Below are 22059 nucleotides of genomic sequence, written 5' to 3'. Positions count from 1 at the left end.
ATATTTACTATAAACAGATGGGCCGGATGCAATGACATTCAGTTCCAGCCACTGATTTAAACAATTGGGCTAAAGGCTCTCTACTTTTCTCTTAAATGCATAACAATGCATCCTTCCATTCATTCCAGACAGATATAGTAACACATATCTGCATAAATAACTAAAAGCAAGGTTTTGATTCAAAAACATTGACCACCACACCAATAGATTTAAAGAAAAGGAGGAAGGAAGGATGCATATTTAAGTATTCAAACAGGGCCCTGGCCAACTGTAACTCACCTCGTGGCTGACCCTAAGTTGTCGATCATCACTGCTTTCCCTATCTTCTGCTGAAAATTCATTTTGCTTGGTCAAAGTCCCACATGCCTTATTCATACAGTATACCCCCACATCTGGACATTTGTGAAGCATCATCAAAGTCTGCCTCACTTCCTCATAGGAGAGCATGGATAATTCAAGAATGTGTATTTCCGCCTCTATATCGGTACAGTAAATGCTTCCCCAGATTCAAAATGCTTGAATGCGAAATAAATGAGGACATATGGCCTGACTAAGTACAGTTTTTGATATGATGACCTTTTGGCCTACAAACACTGTGTTTTAGGCAGCCCTAACACTTCCGTTTTTTTATAGTGTTATGCCGGGAATACACTGCGATTGTAGAGCGATTCACTCATGGATTGCTTGTAATTTCTCGTATCAACATTAACTTTTTTTTATTATTTTCTTTTTAACATCACACGTCAGCAAGAAATGTAATCTTTGAATGTGACAGCTTCCATCACACACTGTAGTGTGTACACTCTACCAACTGTGAAACTTCAAGATTATACTGTTAGATCGCAAAGCGTGACATTAACTGATGTTAGAATTTGTAAAGTCGTACAGCGTTTTCCCAGCATTAAGTTTGATTTAATCACCCTCCAGCAGAGAATCCTAAAACACACCAAAATGAGGGCCATAACAAGTTCTGGGTGTCGAGGGAGTGGATAGAAAGTGTGAAGGGCTCTCTAACACACATCCTGACATAATGTATCCTGTTGATCAGTGCTATTACTCCTAATTACCATTAAGTAGGCAAATTACCCTACAAATCTCCTCCTAATACAGTCACTATAGGCTAGAACTGGCTGCGTGGTGCACTGAGTCTTATGACCAGACGTTGGGACTTTTATGGGAAATCCTGGAGAGGTGAGAACCAGATGGAGAGATTGAAAATACTGAGCCGCTGGCTCCCATCATTCATCATCATCAAGGCCCACAGAAATTGAAAACAGGCCTGAGAAACACTATTCCAGACACACTATGGTTGAAAGGGGGCAAACGTCCAATTAAATGCCTGGAAAATCGATTTCTTCATACAATACCAACATAAAAATATGATGCGAAAGCGGGATGGAAAAGGTGACAAGAGATATGAAAGTGCTACCGGATGGAGGATATGTGAACTATTATCTGTCATAATGAATTGGACTTTCATAAAGTGGCAGATAAATTGTTAGTCTCTTTCAGTGAGGCTCTGTGATTCCAAAGTACACAAGCCATAACAATTACAACTACTAGGGCCTAGCAAGGTGGATGCTAAAATGCATTTGGGATGAGGGGTGGAAACCTGTTCTACTGTGTATTTATAACTCAAAATACACCACTTGGGGTAACTTCTGCCAGGCCTGCCACAAACATCTACTAAAATCACAAGCATTAGCTATGGTTAGTCATTCCAACCATGGCACAAAGATCAAAACATCCCATTCATCATAGCAGCCTTTCCAAAAATATGGACCCATCCAAAAAATATCTATTCACTCATTATTTCCACATAAAATGACTTCCATACAAAGCATATCAAGTGTACTCTGCTCTGATCTGCATGACACATTTTTGTGTGTGTACGTTAGTGGCTTGAAGGGACTAAATGCCTATCATGCCCTTCATTAAACATCAAGCGAAGGTACAGTATGGGTAATGCACTTACGTAGCCTCTGCTCTCCCTCAGTATTTATACTTAGTCACCAAGGTGAGTGACAGCTGCTTTGAACTACTGGGTGTCTGGCATTTCTCCTCCTGAGCCATGTGTCAGATTCCACCAAACAGACACAGAGGAGCCAAACAAAATGGCCTCTAAAGGCACTGGGCCTCATTCATCTAGGTCATTGCTACATCTTCAATTTTGTGTTTGATTGTTGTTGAAATATATACATATATATGTAGGCTTTCATTTGATGATTTGTTCCAATCAATAAGTAATCAAGGATGTTCACAGTTTAATTGTGACAAGTAATTATCATTCTTTATCGGTATTAAAATATAGCCTATGTTGTGAACTAAAATAAATCGATACATAAAATCAGTTGTTGAAATTACAACTATTTTCTTTATTAGCCTATCGCCATAGGCTATAATTCTGTGTAAAGATGACAAGGCATCCTAAAAAAGGCATCTCTGAATAACCTCAACCCCTCGTACCAGAGACACATCTGTAGCAGCATTTTGTCAGTGGAAATTAAAGACGCTACAGTGGAGCATTCAATGCTATGGTAACCATTGTGCGCAGAGTTGTGCATTCTATCAGCAGTGCAGTGCGTGTGGATGTGCCTCAGTTATATTTAGAGTTTTGTTTGTTTACTTTTGAAGAACAAGTGTGATCTCAACCACTGGCAACATCAACTTCCTAAATTGTTTCCCACAGTTAGTTTTTGCGTGGAAAAAAATGTAATTGACAAAAGAGAATGTCTGTGTAAATGTATGTTTTTGTAATTATCGTGGCACTGTGTTGGCTTTTTATGGCGGATCAGCAGTGTAAAAAGGGCTTTATTGAGAATCCTACCTGATAAGAGACTCTAAGATTAGGGGAGAAGCGCCCTTCTGGAACTCCAGCTCTTTGTAGTGCAGGGCCTTGGCATAGGCACGGCATTTGGCAGCTCTCTCACCCAGCAGCACAATGCCATTGTCATCTCTCAGGGGCAGAGGACCCTGGAAAGGAAGAGGATATTCATTAGATGAGAAGATGGATGGCATATCTTAAATTAGTTTTGAAATTTGAAATTGTCAAAGTACTATTGCATGTGAGAAAGAGACAGTGGAAACAAAAAGCCCTAGTCTATTCCATCTAAATCAGTTAGACAGTTCCAGGATAAGGCTGAAAAACAATAGTCTTGTGTGGAAAACTTGGATATTACCTTTTTGTAATTTCTAGTTTAATGCAAACCAAACACAAATCAAATATTTGTTGAAATAGTGGACTAAATACCTGAACTAACATGCCCTCTCTCACTTCAGAATATGTCCCAGTGTCCTTTATGACTGAAAGTGAACTTATATGGGGGCGATGGGTGTGTTTCATACAGGTGCAAAGGAGTAGGTCTATTGCTCTAAACCCACCTTGTCGCTGTGTTCCATGAACTCAGCCAGGTTGAGCAGGGTTTGTGTGACCTCAGCGATGTCCTGGGAGGTGAGGGCGAGCTCGATGCTTCGGATCAGCTCGTCCTGCTGGTCCTCACTCAGCTCCGACCAGCATGACAGGAAGGCTGCATTAAACAGATCCCTACGGGTCAAGTAGGAGATTTACAGAGAGAGGGGAAAAAAAGTTCAAGTCAGTGCAATGAACATGGGGAGGAAATGTCTCGGCAGCAGTTGTAAGTATTGTCTATTTCCTACAAACAATGGCATACAAGACCAATGGATTTGCTGTTGTTTTAGATCTTTGGTTAGATATTTGAAAAAAATAAAAGCCTTCAGAGATGGGCCACACCAAGATGTACCCACAAAAAAACAAGTCAAGGCAGTAAAATACGATACAGTTTGAGTGGAAGAGAGGTCTTTTGGTGTACACTGAACTGTCATTCAATACTTATGTTGGGAAGAATTTGGTGGCTGCCTGGTGCTCTGTGGTGTGTTGGGGATGTGGAAGGGAATGAAGGGAAGAAAAGAGATTGGCACCTGGCGAGGGGGATGTAAGTCTGGGCCAGGGACCAGCAAGAGCGCAGGGCAGGTGAGGACGACTCCTTCAACAAGACCACGCTCAGGCGCCTCAGCCACTCCAACCAATCGTCCTTGGACACCTTCCTTGCTGCGCCCCAGGCCTGCAGCCACCAGAAAAAAACAGCAATTCAGCTAAGCCACTTCATATGTGCTTTGGGCAAGGAGATATGGTCGCCTTCCATCAGCAGAAACTGTGTCTCTCTGCCAATAATGTTTGATTAGTCAGGCGAAATGAGATACGGCTCTTAGTTATTCTGGCAATTTGATTAGTCGAGTTAAGGTGCTTCCAATCGTTTGTATATCATTGGGGGGGAGGTTTGGCAATAATATTTAATTTCAGTTGACTTATATTGCCTGGTAAATGTGTTGGATGAAATCCAACACCATAAATAAATAAAAAATAATTAAAAGAAAACACAAAACTGACCCTTTGTAAAATAAAATAAATAAAACGATCAGCTTTAACAATAAACTGATTTGCGACGTCATCATGACTGAAACCAAATCACCCTCACTTGAAGACAAATACATTTTATAATTTAAAATGGAAACATAAGGTACATTCAAAGAGGTGAAACAACACTTGATTTTCCAGACCTTCTGTAGGGCTGTGGTGCTGACATGAAGCTTCTTCATTGGCCCCGCCTCCACTGGACCGCTAGCAAGCGTATCGCCCTGGTTACCACGGAGATGGCGATGCTGGAATATTAGAGGGTCCTCTTCCTCCTCAGCCAGTGTGTACCCCTGAGATAAACATAGTTACTATGATGCACACAAACACAGTCAGCCCACACACAGCTTTACTGAGGAGCCAGGTTGAAAACATGTGTTGTACACACAAGTGTACAATTTCCTTTCTGATGAGTCTCTGTTGAGACTCTTTGTATTCTATAAACTGTGTGGTTTGAGTTAATAATAATTGTTAAAATGTGTCCTCATTTTCTGGAGAGACTGTCTGTCATGTGCTTGGGACATGTGCTCTGACATCTGAGAAGGTGGGGGTCAGGAGCATTGGAGAGCCCAGTAAAATGCTCTATCTAAAAGGCACATAGATTTGGAGGAAATTCTCCATCAAATTGTTTCATATGCTCAGTCATCTCAAATGAGAAATCGTAGACGAAAAGACAGTGTTGCACCTGAGCCAAACATCTTGCAAGGAGAAAAGGAGGGGGGTCTGACCTTGACGATCCGACAGATGAGTACATCATAGCGTTGGTGATTGATTCTGTGCTTCAACATCACTTTGTTCACCATGGGAATGAAGATCTGGTACTAAAGAAGAGAGAGAAAAGAGGAGACAGTAAATAAAAGACTGAACATCCTCGCCCGTTGTCATAACCCAAATGACAGAGCATAGTTACTCTGTCTAACCCCCCATGCCCCAGGTTGGTTTGATCCAAAGTTGCTCCTTTTCAAGTCCAGCCAGACTTGCCTACATCTGGTCTAGTGGTTTAGTGCCATTAGTCAGTGTGTGATGACATCAGCTGGCCTCCGCAGGAAGTAGTAAAAACCCCAGGCACCAGTGCCGTGTCCCAATTCACCATTTCCCTGAAGTGTGGACACAGATTTAAGGAAGGGACTGGTGTTGGAGATGTAAGGGGAAACTCATTCCAGCCCTTGCTTACACAACTCCTGTGATTTTTAAATCCATGTGGGGGAGTGCACAAATACTCACTTCAGGGAAAAGGGTGGAGAATTGGGAAGCAGCACAAGAGTCAAGGAAAACCAAGTGGGAGTGTGACTGTGACTGAGAGCTGGGTGGGTGGATACCTTTTTGCCCAGTTGGAAGACAAGCGAGGACAGGGTGTCCATGGAGGTGATGCGCAGCTCTGGGGTGCTGTCCAGCGCACGCACGATGGGGTGGATAATGCGCGACGCATAGTCTGTGAAGTCCAGGGACTCTGTTAGCCGATCCAGCGTCTCCAAGGAAACCCTGCGGCAGGGCAAGGGAAACACAGGTAAACATTGCCACCAAAGTACACTCTGACACAGGCAAGATGTCGCTTTCCAAAAGTTCTAAACACTAAAACAAGGGGGCACTTGCAGGACACTCAGTTCAAGTACTTATGGACTGATTCCTCCATGACGCCCAGAAGGGTAAATAAAAGTTATAACACCACACGTAGACCCTGGCACTTATGCCCCTTGAACAGTGGGCCTCATTTATTCCATGTAACTCACCAACAGCTTAACAAGCTTTCATGAGGAGAATCACGGGAGAGAACATTTAACGCACTAGTATTATAAGCAAACCAGAGTGAATGAGTTGCTACGTCATGCAAACTCAACAATGTTGAGAGATGTATTGTATTGTATTGAATATGCCTTTAGCTGGCCACATCATCATGAAGTGGATGGGAGCCATAGAGATGGAACATATTCTATATGATGGGAGTGTTGTGTTGTACTGACTTGCGAGCCTGCAGGGGCACATCTGGGGCATCAAACAGTTTGACTATAGGAGGCAGCAGCAGGTGGAGGTAGTCATCCAGGTTAGCACCAAACAGCTGGATAGCATTGAGGAGCTGAGGAGATAATACAGTGTTGAGACAAAGGCAACCTACTGTAAGCAATGAAAAATAATGAAATCAAGCTCCTAAATGAAACCTGATGGTGCTGCAGAAGACTTTTATTTATTCTGCTATTCCTCCAACAGTACATGCTTCCTAGGAACAAGCTGGTTCCAACACCACCCTGTAACCACACATTTTCCACTACATTTGGTGAAGTGGGGGTGGGTGGGTGTTTGTTCTATGGAGGGTTGGTGTTCTTTTTTTCTGTACGCGAGTCCTCACGTGTGTGTGTGTGTGAGGTGGGGGTTATGACATATACTACAGTGAGTCTAAATTGCATGTGGCGAGACTGCAGGAAGTTGGGGGCTTGACAGAACAGCTCCCGGAATGATCAAGCCCTGTTTTCTTTCCTTTAGTTTGACTGGAAGGTAACTCGATTCCTCCTCCTCTCTCTGCAGTGACCCTCTCGTGATACATACACAGATTACACCAGACTTTTCTGTTATAGACTATCCAGACATGGGGGGGGGGGGGGGGGGGTTGGAGGTTTTTTGGTCAGGTTATCTAATATCAGAGCCTCAAGAGAAACAGGACCCATGCTATGCTATGCCTGAGAGAGGTTGGATGACTGTAGTTGGTTTAGTGTGTAATGTTGCCCCGTGGTCTATTTTCAACCCATGATTTACTGTTTGAGGAAACCCCAGATTAGTATTTTAGCAATTCGTGAAAGGAGAGAGGGTGCCAGATATTCTATACTGACTGAGTTGTTGTAGTGGTGGTACGTTTGGCTAGGCTAGACGTTCATGATAGATTAAGATATCAGCCACAAACAAATAGTACCCCTGAAGAAACCATTAGTGAACTGAACTCTTGTACCTTGACAATATGTGCCAATGAAGTATTTTTGAGAACAAATATTAACATCCACTCATTGCCACTCAAAAACCGTACTTGGTCAGAAAAGAAAAGTATAAAAAAATACGGCAGCATTCCCACTTACCCAGGCACATTTCCAATTCTATGAATTTGGCCATTGATGTCTATGCTAAGGCCATTCTTGATCAAAACGTAGACAAATAAACGTGCATTCGCTGTACATGTGAACCAGAGTTAATTCATTGACATTGAGTACAACAATACATAACGTTACCCACCATCCTTCAGCCTTACCTTGATGGTGACGCTGCGCCCGGTGCTGTTGTCGTGCATGAAGACGCGCAGCATGTGGGGGATGAGCTGGGGCAGGTAGAGCTTGAACTCTCCCCCCAGGGCCACCACGATCTGCTCAATCAGCAAGATGATGGTATTCTGCATGGGGTTGTTGGGTGTCCAGTACTCCTGTGGGGGATAGACACATATTGTAAGTGGAGAGTTACTAAATGAATGATGTACTACTGTACTCTTCCAGATGTGATCTGTTTATTTACAAGGACAACGTTTTTCGACCCTTTTTTGGACAGACACAGACATTACCCCCGTGCTCAGAAATGTGTTTTTCCTTGAATAATGAGTGACCTGAATTCACACCAGTCCAGGTCCTTATGTTTCTGCCTGAGTTTTTAACAGCTTCGGAGGGTACGGCCAAAGCACTCTGAACCAAGTGCTACCTCATCCTCCCTATTGCTATACTGTATATTAGGAGTGAGTGTCTGAGGGTCTGGGTCTGGTGTGAGGAAGTGGGTCAAAATCATGTTTCCATCAATAAGAGGGAGATATTCCTCCAGGGTTGAATTTACATGGCAGAATTAGGGGGGAACCCTGGGTGGAGAGACAATTTCCTGTCAGTTTAATTGACATCACGTCTGAAAAACCACTTAGCCAGTGTAGATATTGTAGATAATGGGGGTCTAAAAAAAAATGTATAGTCATGCGATATGTCAAACTGCCCATAGCCTTCAGCTGTGAAAGTTCATGGAGGTATTCTGTCTATGGACAGTGTTGCAATCCCCCCCCAACCCCCTCTTTCCTGCTCTGGAACTACATACTGCAGGGCTGCTAGCTACTAAGAGCAGATGATGTGAGTCCCGAATGGCTATTCCAGCCCCTCATCTGGAGGCATGAGGTAGACTGTTACAAAAATGAATAGATCCTTTGTTTGACTCGCCATTTATTAACTCCAGCTCAAGGTGCAATGGCACAAGTTATTTTTCTATGAGAAGTTACTGCCGATGGGGCTCAGAATGTTATTGAGATTCCGTTGAAGAATGGACATTTGATATTTTGTTCCTTGCTATGCAAGTATGTGCTAGACAGTTTGTCCGCAAGTGGGGCCTTCAGTATCATGGCTTTAACAGTCGCTTTCCGCTTTCACTACACCATGTGATAAAGGTCTTCCTCATCATACTACTGACGTTTTTGCTGAACTTTAGAGAAGTATTTGACAAACATATGCATTGCAAGACTGCCTAGCAGTTTTGTATGGGCTAACACTGTATAGTGTGCCCATTTCTGATAGAGACCCCCTGTAAAAAATATAATTACCCATAGAACCGTATGAAAGGGTTTCCTATGGAACAATTCTTTCTTTCTAGAAAGTCGCACACGTGCCTTGTGCCAGGGACAGAGTTGTGTTAACATTAAACACATTAAAGCTAATGAGGAAAGTAGAGAGAGAAATGCAGCTAGCTAAACAATTAAGAGTTTGCAGCTGTTTATGAGTCAGGGGAAAACAACAAAAAAAGAGAACAAAGAAAGATTGTTGAATAGGGCACTACTCACTCTGATGAGGGTGAAGATGTCATCCATGTAGGGGCGGATGTGGACTTTCACAAAGCACACAACCATCCCCATCTGCTGGAAGAGGAACTGAAAAAGACAGAGGGGGTGGGGGGGACATGAGTGGGACAGGTGTAACCAAAACATGTTGATTGGCTCTGGAGTCAGGCTCAGTTCAGGAGGAAATTGTAACCAGTCAGTGCTTTAGTCACGGGCACCTCGTCTCTGATTTCAGCCACTGACACCGTGCTCCAGGAGATTATTGAGTGGAAAATGTGTGGTTGTAATAAAATGGTTGATGCAAAACTCCTTGCTTAGACATAAAAGATTGGGAGAGAAAAGGTTGGTTCCCATTTAGGAAGTTGACAGTGACAAACTGACTTTTGGGACACCGCCATTCCTGTAGATAGGATAGTTCACCCAAATTACAAAATTACATATTTTAACAACATAACCATGAAACGCAACACAGTAGGAGGCAAATATTAAACTAGCTACTTCATACCTCTCGGATGCTGGCATCGCAGACACGGATGACGTTGAGGAAGGTGGGCATGACCTGGGGCAGGAACTGCACGCACTTGAGGCCAAGGGACTTGAAGATGAAGGTGACGGCCTGCACCACCATGGTGTGGTGGTTGGAGAGGGAGGGGTCGCGGAGGATGCGCATCAGGGTCACAATGGCGACTGCTGGGTAGAACTCGTCCAGGGGGAGGTTGCCCATATTCACCAGCATCTCACTGGTGCTGTAGTCCGCTGATGAGAGATGGAGGGAGGGAATGGGGGGGGGGGGGGTGGAGATGGAGAGAGAGTGAGAGAATTTAAAATCCCCTTTATTGGGTCAATACATAACACAATCAATGCCACCAACACCGAACCAAGCCATCATCCCAGTAAGAAAAGAAAGGTTAGACATTCTAAACCAGACCACCAGCATTATCAATAGAATATACAAGATTCTGCAGGCCCTGGGTACTTAGAAACAGAGGTATGTTCCCTACAAGCTGATGGTAAGCATGCTCCTCCCTCAGGAGAGCAGTCACTAAACCCATGAACATGCCCACCTACCAATGTCTAAACATGTTATCAAGTCACTTTTCCAGGAAGTAAATATACAATGTTTGAATAAAGTTCTCCTTTAACATAATATTCATAGCTATTGGGCTATTCAGATGTAAATATCTATTCAAATGCTGAAAGTGCAAAACTTGGATTGAATGACGGCAATTTTAATGAACTGGTGAATTGAACATTTCACATATGCAGCAAATACATTCACGAGTCCTATCGACGAACGGGCGAAGGTGAGTCTCTCACACATTGAAAATAAGTTTGCCTCCCGCAATGACGGGACTGCTTCCAAAGACTGTTCATCTGGTCACAAAACCCTACAGTACGTGACGGAGGCCAGTCCGTCTGTCTGTCTGTCTGCTGCAGTGAAGGAGTTTGGTTTTTACGGGAGAACTGGGGAGACAGAGACGTCTGGTATTCGACGTTTCATTGGCCCGGTGTGGGAGTTCAGTTGCAGCCATACGCCAGTCGCACACTCTTTTCACCCTCTCTTTAGAAGCCTTTCTCTCCCTTTATGCGAGAGAGTCAGACACAAAAGATGGCCAGAGAGCCTGTGTTGCTTTTGATACTGAACAGGCCAGCTTCTCTATCACGACACATACTGTATCTAGAGCCTTTACTTCCCCACACCAGAGTACTATTGCCTTGACCGGGCACCACTACTACGTACTTATGTAGTCCTGTGTGGCTCCGTTGGTAGAGCATGACACCAGAAATGCTGAGATTGTGGATTTGTATCCCACGGGGACCATATACAAAACATCTGTACTGTCGCTTTGGATGTTCTGCATATATATATATATATGCAGTGAGTGAATACATTTCAGTATATATAGTCCCAGCAGGAATCAAACCCACAACCTAAGCGTTGTTAGCGCCATGCTCTATTAACTGAGCCACATATACACACACACACACACACACACACACACACACTACTGGGAGTACATTTAATAAAGGATTGGAATAAATTGTATTGTGGCAGGTGAGGAATAGATATAGGCCTGCGTATCTACCACAAGGATATGCACTCAATTCTGTATTCTGACAGTAAGTACTATGGTGGTCACCCCAACAGTTACCCTAACTGGCCTGGTGTTGATATCTCATGAACTCTAACCCCAAGCTATATACTGCAAATGCACTGTTGTATCATCATCATCATCATCTTGGTCTTTGTGTCCCATGGCTTATCCTGGTTATTGTATTTTATTGTATTCACTGGTTGGTGGCTGAGGTGAAGTCAGGTGAGGTGGAGTAAAGTGCTAGCTAATGACTTCCCACCACAAGAGTGGGACTTCCCAGAGAGAGATCACTTACTGGTACACAGCAGCAGCTGCCATGGAATTCAACTGTTCCAGTCCAGACACTAACCCTGACTGTAACCATATCTAGGCTCTCTCCCCAACTGGAGAGATAGCCTCCATTCCAGTCAGGGTCATCTTAGCAGGCCAAACTAAAACTATTACCGTAAAGCTGAATGTCACGGATGCGTCAGTGTATTGTTTTGGATACGGGACAAAAGCCGTTGAGATAGAATGTTGGATTTTCAACTTTCCTTATTTTATATCACCATGTCTCCGGACCAAAACCTAGCGCCGCAGGAGATAGAGTGTGGATGATATTATCAGATGTGTAGCCTCGTGTAAACTCAATGATGTAATCTATGACATTGACGTGGAACTCGTGGACACTGCCATGGTATGAATACGCCTCAGGGGCCCTGTCTAAAACACGGAATCAAGTCTGTACCTGCGTTCATGGGAAAGATGAGTGATTTGTGATTATAATATATGAACAAAATATTATACATGAATATGAATTGAAAAATTAACAATCAATATATGTCCAGTCAACCGTGTATTCCAATGACCTAAATGACGTCAATGCATCAGTCTCATCCGTAAATTTGCCATAAGTACATATAAAAATCAATCAAATCAACACAATCTCTAGGTTGACGTCTCGAGGACACTGAGGTCCTTCATATGTGAGTCACTTGATTAGATGTCACTACTCTAACAGATCTTAAAGCACTTACCGGGACCACTTTCTGCCTGGACTGAAAACACCTCATTAAGTTTTTGGTTTGCCATCAGACACAAATGTGTGCAGATGGGGAAAAAAGACACTTGGGCTCTATTAGGTTGTAAAGCCAAAACACCAACTCACTGACATGTATAGCATCATCACTAAGCAGTGCGCCATTTTCAGTAGAGGTTATTTTCTGGAGGCCAGTAAGTCATAGAGGCCATGGCCAATTGTTGGTCCAACTCATAGCAGCCAGGTCAAGCACCTTTGGTAATTGAAAACTCAAAGTGCTTCTAATGTAATAGAAATACACTGGAGAAAAAAATAAGTGCCAGCCACCAACACAATATTTGGTGCGCCTATTCGTGCATGAATGTGTAGAAACGCATGGTTTTCCACAATGGAAATAAGCCTTCGGGCTTTGTTGTGTTTTTTTTTTATTTTATTTTTTTATCATCAATCACTTTCAATGTATGTACTAATGTCTCTGGAGCAGATGACTACTTTTAATTATTATATTCATTCAAACAATCAATCAATAATTTCCACCTATCCTAAGCTTTAGGGAGAGCAGCCATATGCTATGTGTGTGTGTGTGTGTCTTTAAACACACACACACACACACCTACCTCTGGTACCTTTGTGGTGGTTCTGGTCGGGGTGGATGCGGTGCAGGTCATTGATGGACATGTGTGTGAGTGGTGTTTAAAGATGGCTGAAGGGGCTCACCTGAGTCCTGGCTGGACTTGGACTCAGAAAGACTGACCGCAGAGGCGTCTCGTGATTGGTCGATCATGCCAATGTTCACTTTGTGCTTGTAGGGGTCCAGGGCTCCAAGCAGGCCCAGTACACGGATCGCCTGATGGACAGAGCAGATTATATATCAGTTGAGGGAGTGGGTATAGACACCATGACGTAGATCACTTATGAAGCATGAAGAAAGGTCAAACTAAACCAGAGTAACTCCACATGACTCTCATAACTATGCTTAGAATTCCAAGGTGAAGGCATTTAACAGGCCTGTTTTAGTGTTGCTAATGTCGACAGCTGCATTTAACGTTATTCAGAGACACCTTGTGCTAACAGCTGTTGGTCCCACCCCCCCATTGTTCAGCCATTGCTACTATGAAACTGTGAGGGGGTGATGGTGGTGTGGTGGGGGGTTGAGACAAAATGGGGGCACCTCTCTCCTGATTCCCTGGTTCTGCTCCGTCTTGAGGAAGTTCAGCAACACCTCCAGGAGAGAGGGGTACTTGCGGTAGGGCTCCACCACATAGCCTGTGCTGGCAACCTGCTGACCCAAGGTCCACAGCGCCACCTGGTGGAGAGAATATGAGTAACCACACTGATAATGTAACTGAACAACACAAACACTAAACATTTTAAAAAGCACCACAAAATACTTGATAGAATGGCTAACTCTGTATTGTGGAGATTCTAATGAAAATATGATATCCTCTCTCAAAATAAGGAAAATGTGATGGCACTGGGAGAAACATTGCCATATCTGCTTATGGGAAAGACTTCAAGGAGTTCAAAGAAATATTGAAAATGCTTCCCAATGTTTCCCTACCTCAAAATGATGCCTACCTGTCTCTTGGCCAATGAGGATGAGTCCTGCAGCATGTCCATGATGATGGGGAACAGCTCGTCCATCCACTTCCTCATCTCTAAACCACTCACCTGGGAGACAGTTTGAGAACAACCAATCAAAACACAGCTCTCAACCGAAGCCTACTGTTGCCACCTCACACAGCCTCACCGTCTTGCACTGCTTCATTTCACCTCAACTTTCAGATGTACGAGCTTGTAATTTACAAAGCCTCTGATATTCAGAATACACAAATCCGTACATGGACACTATTTACATTACCTCACATCATTAGCACTGTCTTGGATATGTACTATTTACCTAACGTGGAGCATTTAGACTTGACATACTCCTATCCAGACTTGGTCCTCTCTGGTCCTTTTTTCAGCACCTAGGGGAGGGGTCTGACTCTACCTGTGCTTGCACTCCCTCAGCACAAACTCTCTCTACTCTGGCATCGCCTGCACTCCCTCTGCGCTGCACAACCAGACGGCCCCTAAATCTCACTTCCTCACTCTTCATTGGAAGACACCGGTTCACCTGAGCAGAGGGAGTGAGCGGCAAAGCGAACTGAAAAAAATGCATTGATCCCCAGAGGGAGGGGGGTTAGGTTTGACACTGCAGTATCTGCAGATCTAGGACATAGCACAGATATCAAGGCATACAGAGTACAGGCATGAAGACCATCTAGATACAGTACACTGAATCTCAGTGGGGGTTTGCTGGCAGGGACACTACTGGCTCAAAGTCTCCTTACCTGAGCCAGCTCTCCTATGGTGGCGAGGACGCTGATAACCACACCAGGGTTGGGGTCTGGGTCTTTCAGCTTCAAGATGAGGGCCTGAAATGGAAGGAAAAAGGAACATGAGCCAACTGTCACTCAAAAAACACATTTAAAGCCTTTTAATAAAAACAGAACAGTATCTTTATAATGGGCTCTATGTATCTCACTTTGAGTGAGTAAAACATTCCAAAGGCATTGAAAGCGTAACAAGCATCAGGAGCAGCACTGGTGACAATACCTTTAGGATGGGCTCCATGTATGGGCGTATGAGGCGGGGTGCATTCGAGACCAGGTGTCCCAGCATGCGTGCGCTCTGTTCCTTGTTCCTGCCCACGCCGCTGTGCTCCAGCTCTGTCAGAATCTGCAGAAGTGCAGAACCCATACCATGGTTTAGCATAGAAAAACACTGTACAGAGTCAGACATTCAGCAAATTCAAAGACCCATAATGAAACATAACCGAGGATACCCTGGTATATTATTTACCCTCTTCAAAGAGCACCTTGAACGCTCCCATCATAACCGAATCCTGTCCATGTGAGCACTCAGTCCTCAGCACTTTCCTTTCTCTTTTGATTATATATCAGCAATATTCAATATCCTAATATGCAGTGAGATGGAGGGGAGGGAGAGATACTGCGCAGGGGGGGGGGGGTTGTGTTTGTGTACCTGGATGAGCATCTTGCGCAGGAAAGGCATGACGAAGGCAGGGTTCATGCTGCTGAGGCGTCCAATGGTGCAGATGGCCAGCTCTCTAATCTCAAACACCTCGTCATTCAGCGCCACGAACAGCGCCTGCAGGTTCTCCGCCTGCGCCAGGTGGGCGTCAAAGCGCTCATCCAAGGAGGCCAGCACGCAGTATCGGATATCAGGGTCTGAGTGGAGAGAGAGGAGAAAGAGGAGAGAGGGGAGAGAGAGGAAAGGGAGGTTGTTTTACGGGTTGTAGTGTTGATATACGTTTGTTTCATGAACATCCTTCATGGAATTAGTGGATTAGCATACAAGTGCTTTGTACATTATAAAGTGATATGTACATGCAATTCAGTAGATCCATGAAAATAAAAGGGGTCTGGGGAAAAAAACATCTCACACAAGTACAATATTCCATTGACATGTCCATAAGGTTCAAAGCATCTACTTTGATCCTGTCATATTCGTTATCATGTCATCATGTTACCATGTTATCGTAAGCCCCTGTATTGTACCTGGGTCAGTGATGCCCACCACCAGCAGCTTGCTGAGGACGTCGGCCACCACCTGCACGGCCGTCTGGCTGACCACGTGGCCGTGCCCGCTGATGAGGTGGATGGAGGGCGTGAGCAGGCGGGAGCAGGTGCGTGCTGCCTCCATGCGAATCTCCTTGTGCTCGCTGTTCAGGAAGTGGTCGGCGCAGTGGCGGACAAACTGGGTCAGGGAGTGGCCTACGGGGGGAGGGACCCCGATCAGAAGAGGAGTAGGGTGTTTGGTATATGAACTGATCATGACATGATCTAATACTGTTATTGAACATATCTATTGTGAAAAAAAAAAAATACACTTTTGCTTTTTACTTTGATACTTTTTGTCTTTTATAAAAAAATAAATTAAAAAAAAGATGAAGAAAATAATACACTGTAAACCTACTGAGAATATGGAACTAGACAAAGTAAACAGAGTAAGCTTTGTATGAAACGTCTCACCTTCAAACTCAAAGCTGCCCAGTGTCCTCAGTGCGAGGGTAATGCTGCCCACATCGCTGGCCTCTGGAATGTTGGTGAGGCTGGGCGATGCCAGCTGGTGTGCCAGGCCTTTGGGCATACCCGGGTGGCGCAGGGGCTTGTGCATCAGCACCAGGGAGAGCATCTTTAACAGCCCGTCCTGGATATCTTTCTTCAGCAGGGGGATCTGACGACTCAGGTCATATAGCACTGCTGTCAGGGCAGGGCTATAAAAGGAGAGCGTGTTACTATTAGTTGCACGCACACACGGACGCACTCACACACAAATAAAAAGGGGCCTCAAATCCACATTCAGGGTTTCTAAATATCTGCCATCTTGTTGATGGATGTGACTTTGGAGTAGAGAGGCCAAACCCACTTCAACAACGCTACAGTGTTAGAGGTTTGTCAGCATCAGTCCTACTGTACCTGAGTCCCACGGCCAGCATGGGCTCCAGCAGCTCCTTGATGTCCTGCTGGATGCTGGGCCCCATGGCTCTGGACAGCATGCTGATACAGGTGAACACTGTGGCGTCCACCTGCATGGTCTTCTGTCTCCTGCACACACAAGCAAGGAGATGATACAAGCGTTACCTCACACCTTTTTCCATCACCCAAAATATCACTCAATGCATATCTCTACATTTCCACTTTCTCTATATACTTTCCCTCCTGCAGAACAGCAAACACACTGAACAACAGTTTTCTAAGACTGAGACAGATCCAAATCCATTGTACAGGTACATCACCCTGTAACATCTATATACAAAGTATATTTCAATCAATCTTTTTCTCCATGTTGAAAAAGGAGGAGATGTACTTGTGGGCGAAGTCCTTGGGGGGCAGGGCAGCCTTGATGATCTCAAGGATCTTGGTGAGGTAGGGCTGGATCTCTGTGCGTACCGCCACCACCAGCAGGCCCAGGGCCTGGAAGGCAGCCGTGCGCTCCTTCTCCTTCTTCAGACAGGCTAGCAGGTAACCCATGGTGTCAGCCAGGTACTGGTCTGAGATGGAGAAGACGAGATGAGAGAAATGGAATGGAAACGAGAGAAATTAAATGAGAGCAATTACACACATTCAAAGGTGATGGCACAGGAGCCAGACTGGAAAGTAGTGATGAGAACAACTTAAGTATGTATATTCATTATGCAAGTATGCATATGTTACTGTACGTATACAAAGTTGCAAACCAAAGCAAACATTTACCTTCTTTTAAAAGCAATGAAACGTCATTCCCTTTGTAATTGTGAGAGCATGAATTCAAAACAAAATACAAATATAATATCATACTCCACATGCATCCCAACATAAACATTTTTCTGCCCAACTGATCTACTTTCAAAATCACATCCTTCAGTAAATGCTACAGAAAACAAAGATTTGAGAGTTCTGTTTAGTGTAGATTCTTAGTGTAGATTTTTCATCCAAGACTCCCTTCTGACCTGTGAAGGTGTGTGGCTGAAAGGCAGCCAGTCGCGGAAGCAGGTTGAGGATGGTCATCTGGATCAAAGGGTTCTTACTGGTCCTGTACTTAAGTACCCAGCGGCACACCTGAGGGAGACAACAGCAACACCTGTTCTCAAATCTGACACAACTGAAACTTACGTCATTACACATCTACACATACATCACATCTGAAAGTCAAACATACTGAGGCAGAAAGCAGTTTACTTCACCACCTGATGCGACAAAAGCAACATGAAAAAAAAGCAAGCACCAGTCACATACTGTACACCTTTGGTGGCCGCTAAGTTGACCCACTGAACACAAATGAGGCTAGACCTCACTAGTAAAACATTGTCACTTCCAACCTCCAAAGATCATTTGGTCATTCAAAGCTTTTTACAGCAATATCAGACTGACATCATTTAATAATTAAACAAAAGTCTGAGTACCACACGACTAGCTAACTCAAGGTAGAACACTTTACAACAATATTCAAGGAACCCTCACCTGATCAAAGCGCTCTTCCATGAGCTCACGGCAGTAGCGGCTCTCCACCAGGGAGCTCTTGGCGGGAACGGGTGTGGCCCCGAAGCTGAGGAAGCCCTGCGGCGTGCTGTAGCCCAGGAGGCCCAGCAGGGCGTTGGATTGCTGTGGCTGCACTGACTGGAAGCTGGTGAAGGGTGTGATGTGGCGTGGCTTTGTGCCGAAGCCCATCAGCTCCTTGCAGTACTTGTCGTGGACCAGCTGCTGCTGGGTGATCTCTTCCATCTCCTCCCGCATACGCTGGGGAGAGGACGTTGAGAGAATGTTGAGAAACCATTGGGACAAGATCAGAAGACAAAGCCCTAGCCCCCCTGCCCCCCTGCCCATGCCATGGGCCAGGCCATAACTTGAGTATTTGAAGATCTGACTGAACTGGATAGATATGGGCAGTATGGTTGAGGTTCTCCAAAGCCAATAAGAAGGTTAGGTGAAGACATTACCATATTGCTTCCACCTATCCGGTCCTTTCTGATGTGCAGACAAGGAAGGGTTAGGGCCTAGGGCAGGGGTTGTTGTTGGACTAAACAGCTGTTGCTCATTCTTGTTTTACTAACTGGCAATTGAATATGTAGGAGGTTTGTAGGTGTTGTAATGGACCCAGAGACTTTAAGAGTCTTGTAGATATTCTAACACAAAGCTTCAGTTTCCTATGAACTCTTGTGTTTGTCTGTGATGTGTGGTACAGAGAGGGGCTCACCTCTCCTTCCATGCTGCTGATGCGGACAAGTTCATTGAGGATGAGGAGGGCACCGTGGACCCTATCGTCCCGATTCATGCCCTTTTCTTTGGCCAAGGTCTCATCAAACCCTTTCTCTGCTTCCTCAAAGGTTTGCTATAGTGAAGGATACACAAATAGTGAGTGCCTTCATTAAAACTGGGAAAACATTTGAAAGATGCCTCACAATTTGCATACAATTATATTGTTGAAATAAGGAGAATTGCATACTTTGTACCACTGTGGTTTCTGCATTTCCTTCGTCTCTCTTTGGGTGGTGAGGATGAGGCAGGCCCTGAGAGCAGATACAGCCCCTTCACGGATAGCCTGCTTAGGGTCCCACACTGCATAAAAAATGTTGTCAAAAAATGGTTGGACTTGCTGAAAGAAAAAGGTGGGTGCACTGACAGCCAACTCTCTTAAGACGAGAACCTGAAAAGCAAAAGTAAAAAAAAGTTACTTTCGATACTCCTCATTATGCCTAAAGGAAAGCAATTTTTCTCCAAGATTAAATACACAAGTGAACAACCTTATAGAAACAATTGTACAATTACCACTATTACCATCACTGACTAGAACTACCACCACCATAGTAATAGCACTAATATCATGCTTTTGCAAAGAGCTAAATATCTCAGCCCAAGAGCATACTGTAGTTAAGCCGTGGGACTGTTCTATCTAGTACTTAGGTCGCCTCACGACAGAAACATCAGCAAAAAAGGGCCATCTGCATTTTCTTTCCAAAGCGAAAATACACCATGACAAACATGGCAGTAAGTTGACAAAACAAACAGAACTGTTATGCTGGCTGTGTCCAGTCCTACTTACTGCAGCATGGCGTCTTCCTTCATTCCTGTCTGCCCCCAGCCACTCCAGTGCCCTCTTCACCTCAAACTCCACATACTCTGCTGTAAAGGTGTCCCCCGCCATGGAGAGGTGACCCATGGCCTTGGATGCCATCTCCATGACAACAGAGTCACTGGAGGGCAACAGGTTGCGCAGGTAGTTGGCGAATCTGCTGATTCTGGTGGCATTGCCTCCTTCCACTCCAATCAGACTGACTAAAATAAACACACAATAGATGGGTTTGGTCAGCTTTTTAAATGTGCAGGGAGAAAAATTGAAACAACCTCAGAGCATTAAACATGACAAATGCATTACATTGAGACAGGTCATACAGTACCATACACTTCCTTGACATTAATCTAACTGTGATTATTTAAGCTGTAAAGTCATCTTGACTCACCTATAGCAAGAATCCCTCCTTTCTTCTCATTCACATCAGAGCTAGACACCAGCTCGAAGATGTGATGGTTAAGTTCATCGTAGAAAGTGGTGGCTTCATCTTGGCTCAACTTTGGCAGAATTCAAATATACAGTCAAATGAGACAAATTAATGGATGCTAACATAACTGCTTGTGAAATACAACTGCCAAACATGGATCTGGGAACACATGCAGTGTAATAGACCGTATAAAAACATTAGGCATAGAATAACACTGTCATGAGCACATTAGGAAACCTTCATGGCTGCTCACCAGAACACAGGTTGGTTGACAATGGGTAGGTATGAAGTACTTAAGAGTGTATTTCTTATGAAGATGTTGCATTGCAAGTTTCTGCCTACTTCTTTGTAGGGCCACTATAAAACAACTGCTAATCAATAGATAGACAAATATAATAGTATAAATATATAACATATATACATATATAATAGTTTAAAAGCAGTTCAGATACCTCTCTGAGCTCTGTGGTAACATAGTGCTGTAGATCTTTCGCAGATTTTGCTCGTGTGTCTTCATTCCGACTCTTCAGCCCACTGATAAAATGTTGCAGCACAGTGGCTGTACCTGACATGATCACCATTGCAGGGATGGCGAAAGCTGTGGCAAGCAGAATACAGGGGTCTTGATAAGTACAACCTGACACCGGCTACAATAATAATGTAAAACCCAGTATGCAGCTTTCAATTGTTGATTGACAGCTAGATAATGGGTAAGTCAACATCATCACAAACCAAGCTGGCTAGTTAGTTGTTATTGTAGCAGCCACCGCTCTACATATATATATTTGCTGCAACTAGCTACACAGATATTTGCAACATACAAAACACCAAACATGTAGTGAATTCTAAGAAGTGGCAGCTAGCTAGCTATATCTTCGACCGATGCATTGTTTTGAAAGCTGGAATTTTAGCTTGCTAGCTAAATGCTAAGCTATGCTGTTAGCTAGTAGCTAGCTGTCACCTGTAACGTAAGGACAGGACAGCTCGACTGAGAGTCAGAGCAGGGCAACACATGTGCATAACAAACCATAAATATATCATACTTACAATGTTGCTTTATTTAAACTGGTGATGTTACTGCTACTCGATCAGCTCCAGCAGAAAATAAGTCATTGCTATGCCTGGCTGGTTACAGAAGGGTCTGACTGTCTGTATGTAGTGGTACTAGAGGGTATCGTGTAGATTCTTCACAAACATCAATTTGCGCAGCTCTTGCGCAAACTTGGGTGCGTTTCAGCCAATGGTTCCAGAGAGGCAAATCATCTTGAGTGCATCTGCAGCAGCCAGCCTACTTGTTCATTGGAAAAATTAAGTCAACACGAGTTGAACATTATAAATAGACGCAAAGGCCATCAGCAGGGATAGCTCTCTGTGCTTAACAATCTCTGAATTCATAGGCTATACCATGATACAGTATCACCATAAAAATAATTGATCCCCTAAAGTAAACGTTTTTACCCATCTATGCATGAAAGCCACTGCCCGCAATGAGTTGAGTTTAGTTATCACCCAAAGAATAGACCTTTGGATAGGTTTCCTTACAAAATATGAAGTTTGTCTACAGGGAAGTCTAAGTCCAAGCCTAAATAATAAAAATAAAAAAATACTTTGAAGGCCCACTATCTGAATTTGAAAGCCATTATCTCATCCCTAACACAACTCTCTGGCCAGTCCAGAGGCAACCTACTG

General features: G+C 44.0%; 1 protein-coding gene across 1 annotated transcript in view; it reads right to left on the bottom strand.

Annotated features, from left to right (window-relative positions):
* The window catches only part of mtor (mechanistic target of rapamycin kinase), a 70041-nt gene extending 48540 nt beyond the window's left edge, over window positions 1–21501 (bottom strand). The window contains exons 1-28 of the mRNA XM_083675588.1: window positions 21418–21501; window positions 20823–20968; window positions 20332–20440; window positions 19914–20146; window positions 19317–19517; window positions 19068–19202; window positions 18335–18610; window positions 17824–17932; window positions 17202–17385; window positions 16811–16939; window positions 16364–16608; window positions 15890–16105; window positions 15354–15559; window positions 14925–15047; window positions 14660–14743; window positions 13902–13994; window positions 13495–13629; window positions 13041–13170; window positions 9715–9965; window positions 9213–9299; window positions 7665–7832; window positions 6394–6506; window positions 5752–5914; window positions 5161–5253; window positions 4579–4725; window positions 3940–4082; window positions 3382–3544; window positions 2828–2973 (exon numbers count right to left, since the gene is read on the bottom strand). Of these exons, the coding sequence (XP_083531714.1) occupies window positions 2828–2973; window positions 3382–3544; window positions 3940–4082; window positions 4579–4725; window positions 5161–5253; window positions 5752–5914; window positions 6394–6506; window positions 7665–7832; window positions 9213–9299; window positions 9715–9965; window positions 13041–13170; window positions 13495–13629; window positions 13902–13994; window positions 14660–14743; window positions 14925–15047; window positions 15354–15559; window positions 15890–16105; window positions 16364–16608; window positions 16811–16939; window positions 17202–17385; window positions 17824–17932; window positions 18335–18610; window positions 19068–19202; window positions 19317–19517; window positions 19914–20146; window positions 20332–20440; window positions 20823–20951 (4211 nt within the window). The 5' untranslated portion in view covers window positions 20952–20968; window positions 21418–21501. The remainder of the gene's footprint in view (window positions 1–2827; window positions 2974–3381; window positions 3545–3939; window positions 4083–4578; window positions 4726–5160; window positions 5254–5751; window positions 5915–6393; window positions 6507–7664; window positions 7833–9212; window positions 9300–9714; window positions 9966–13040; window positions 13171–13494; window positions 13630–13901; window positions 13995–14659; window positions 14744–14924; window positions 15048–15353; window positions 15560–15889; window positions 16106–16363; window positions 16609–16810; window positions 16940–17201; window positions 17386–17823; window positions 17933–18334; window positions 18611–19067; window positions 19203–19316; window positions 19518–19913; window positions 20147–20331; window positions 20441–20822; window positions 20969–21417) is intronic.
* Window positions 21502–22059: the final 558 nt, after the last annotated feature.

The sequence above is a fragment of the Argentina silus genome, assembly GCF_951799395.1.
Source record: "Argentina silus genome assembly, chromosome: 8".
Taxonomy (NCBI): Eukaryota; Metazoa; Chordata; class Actinopteri; order Argentiniformes; family Argentinidae; genus Argentina; species Argentina silus.
This window is presented reverse-complemented; position numbering and strand designations above follow the sequence as displayed.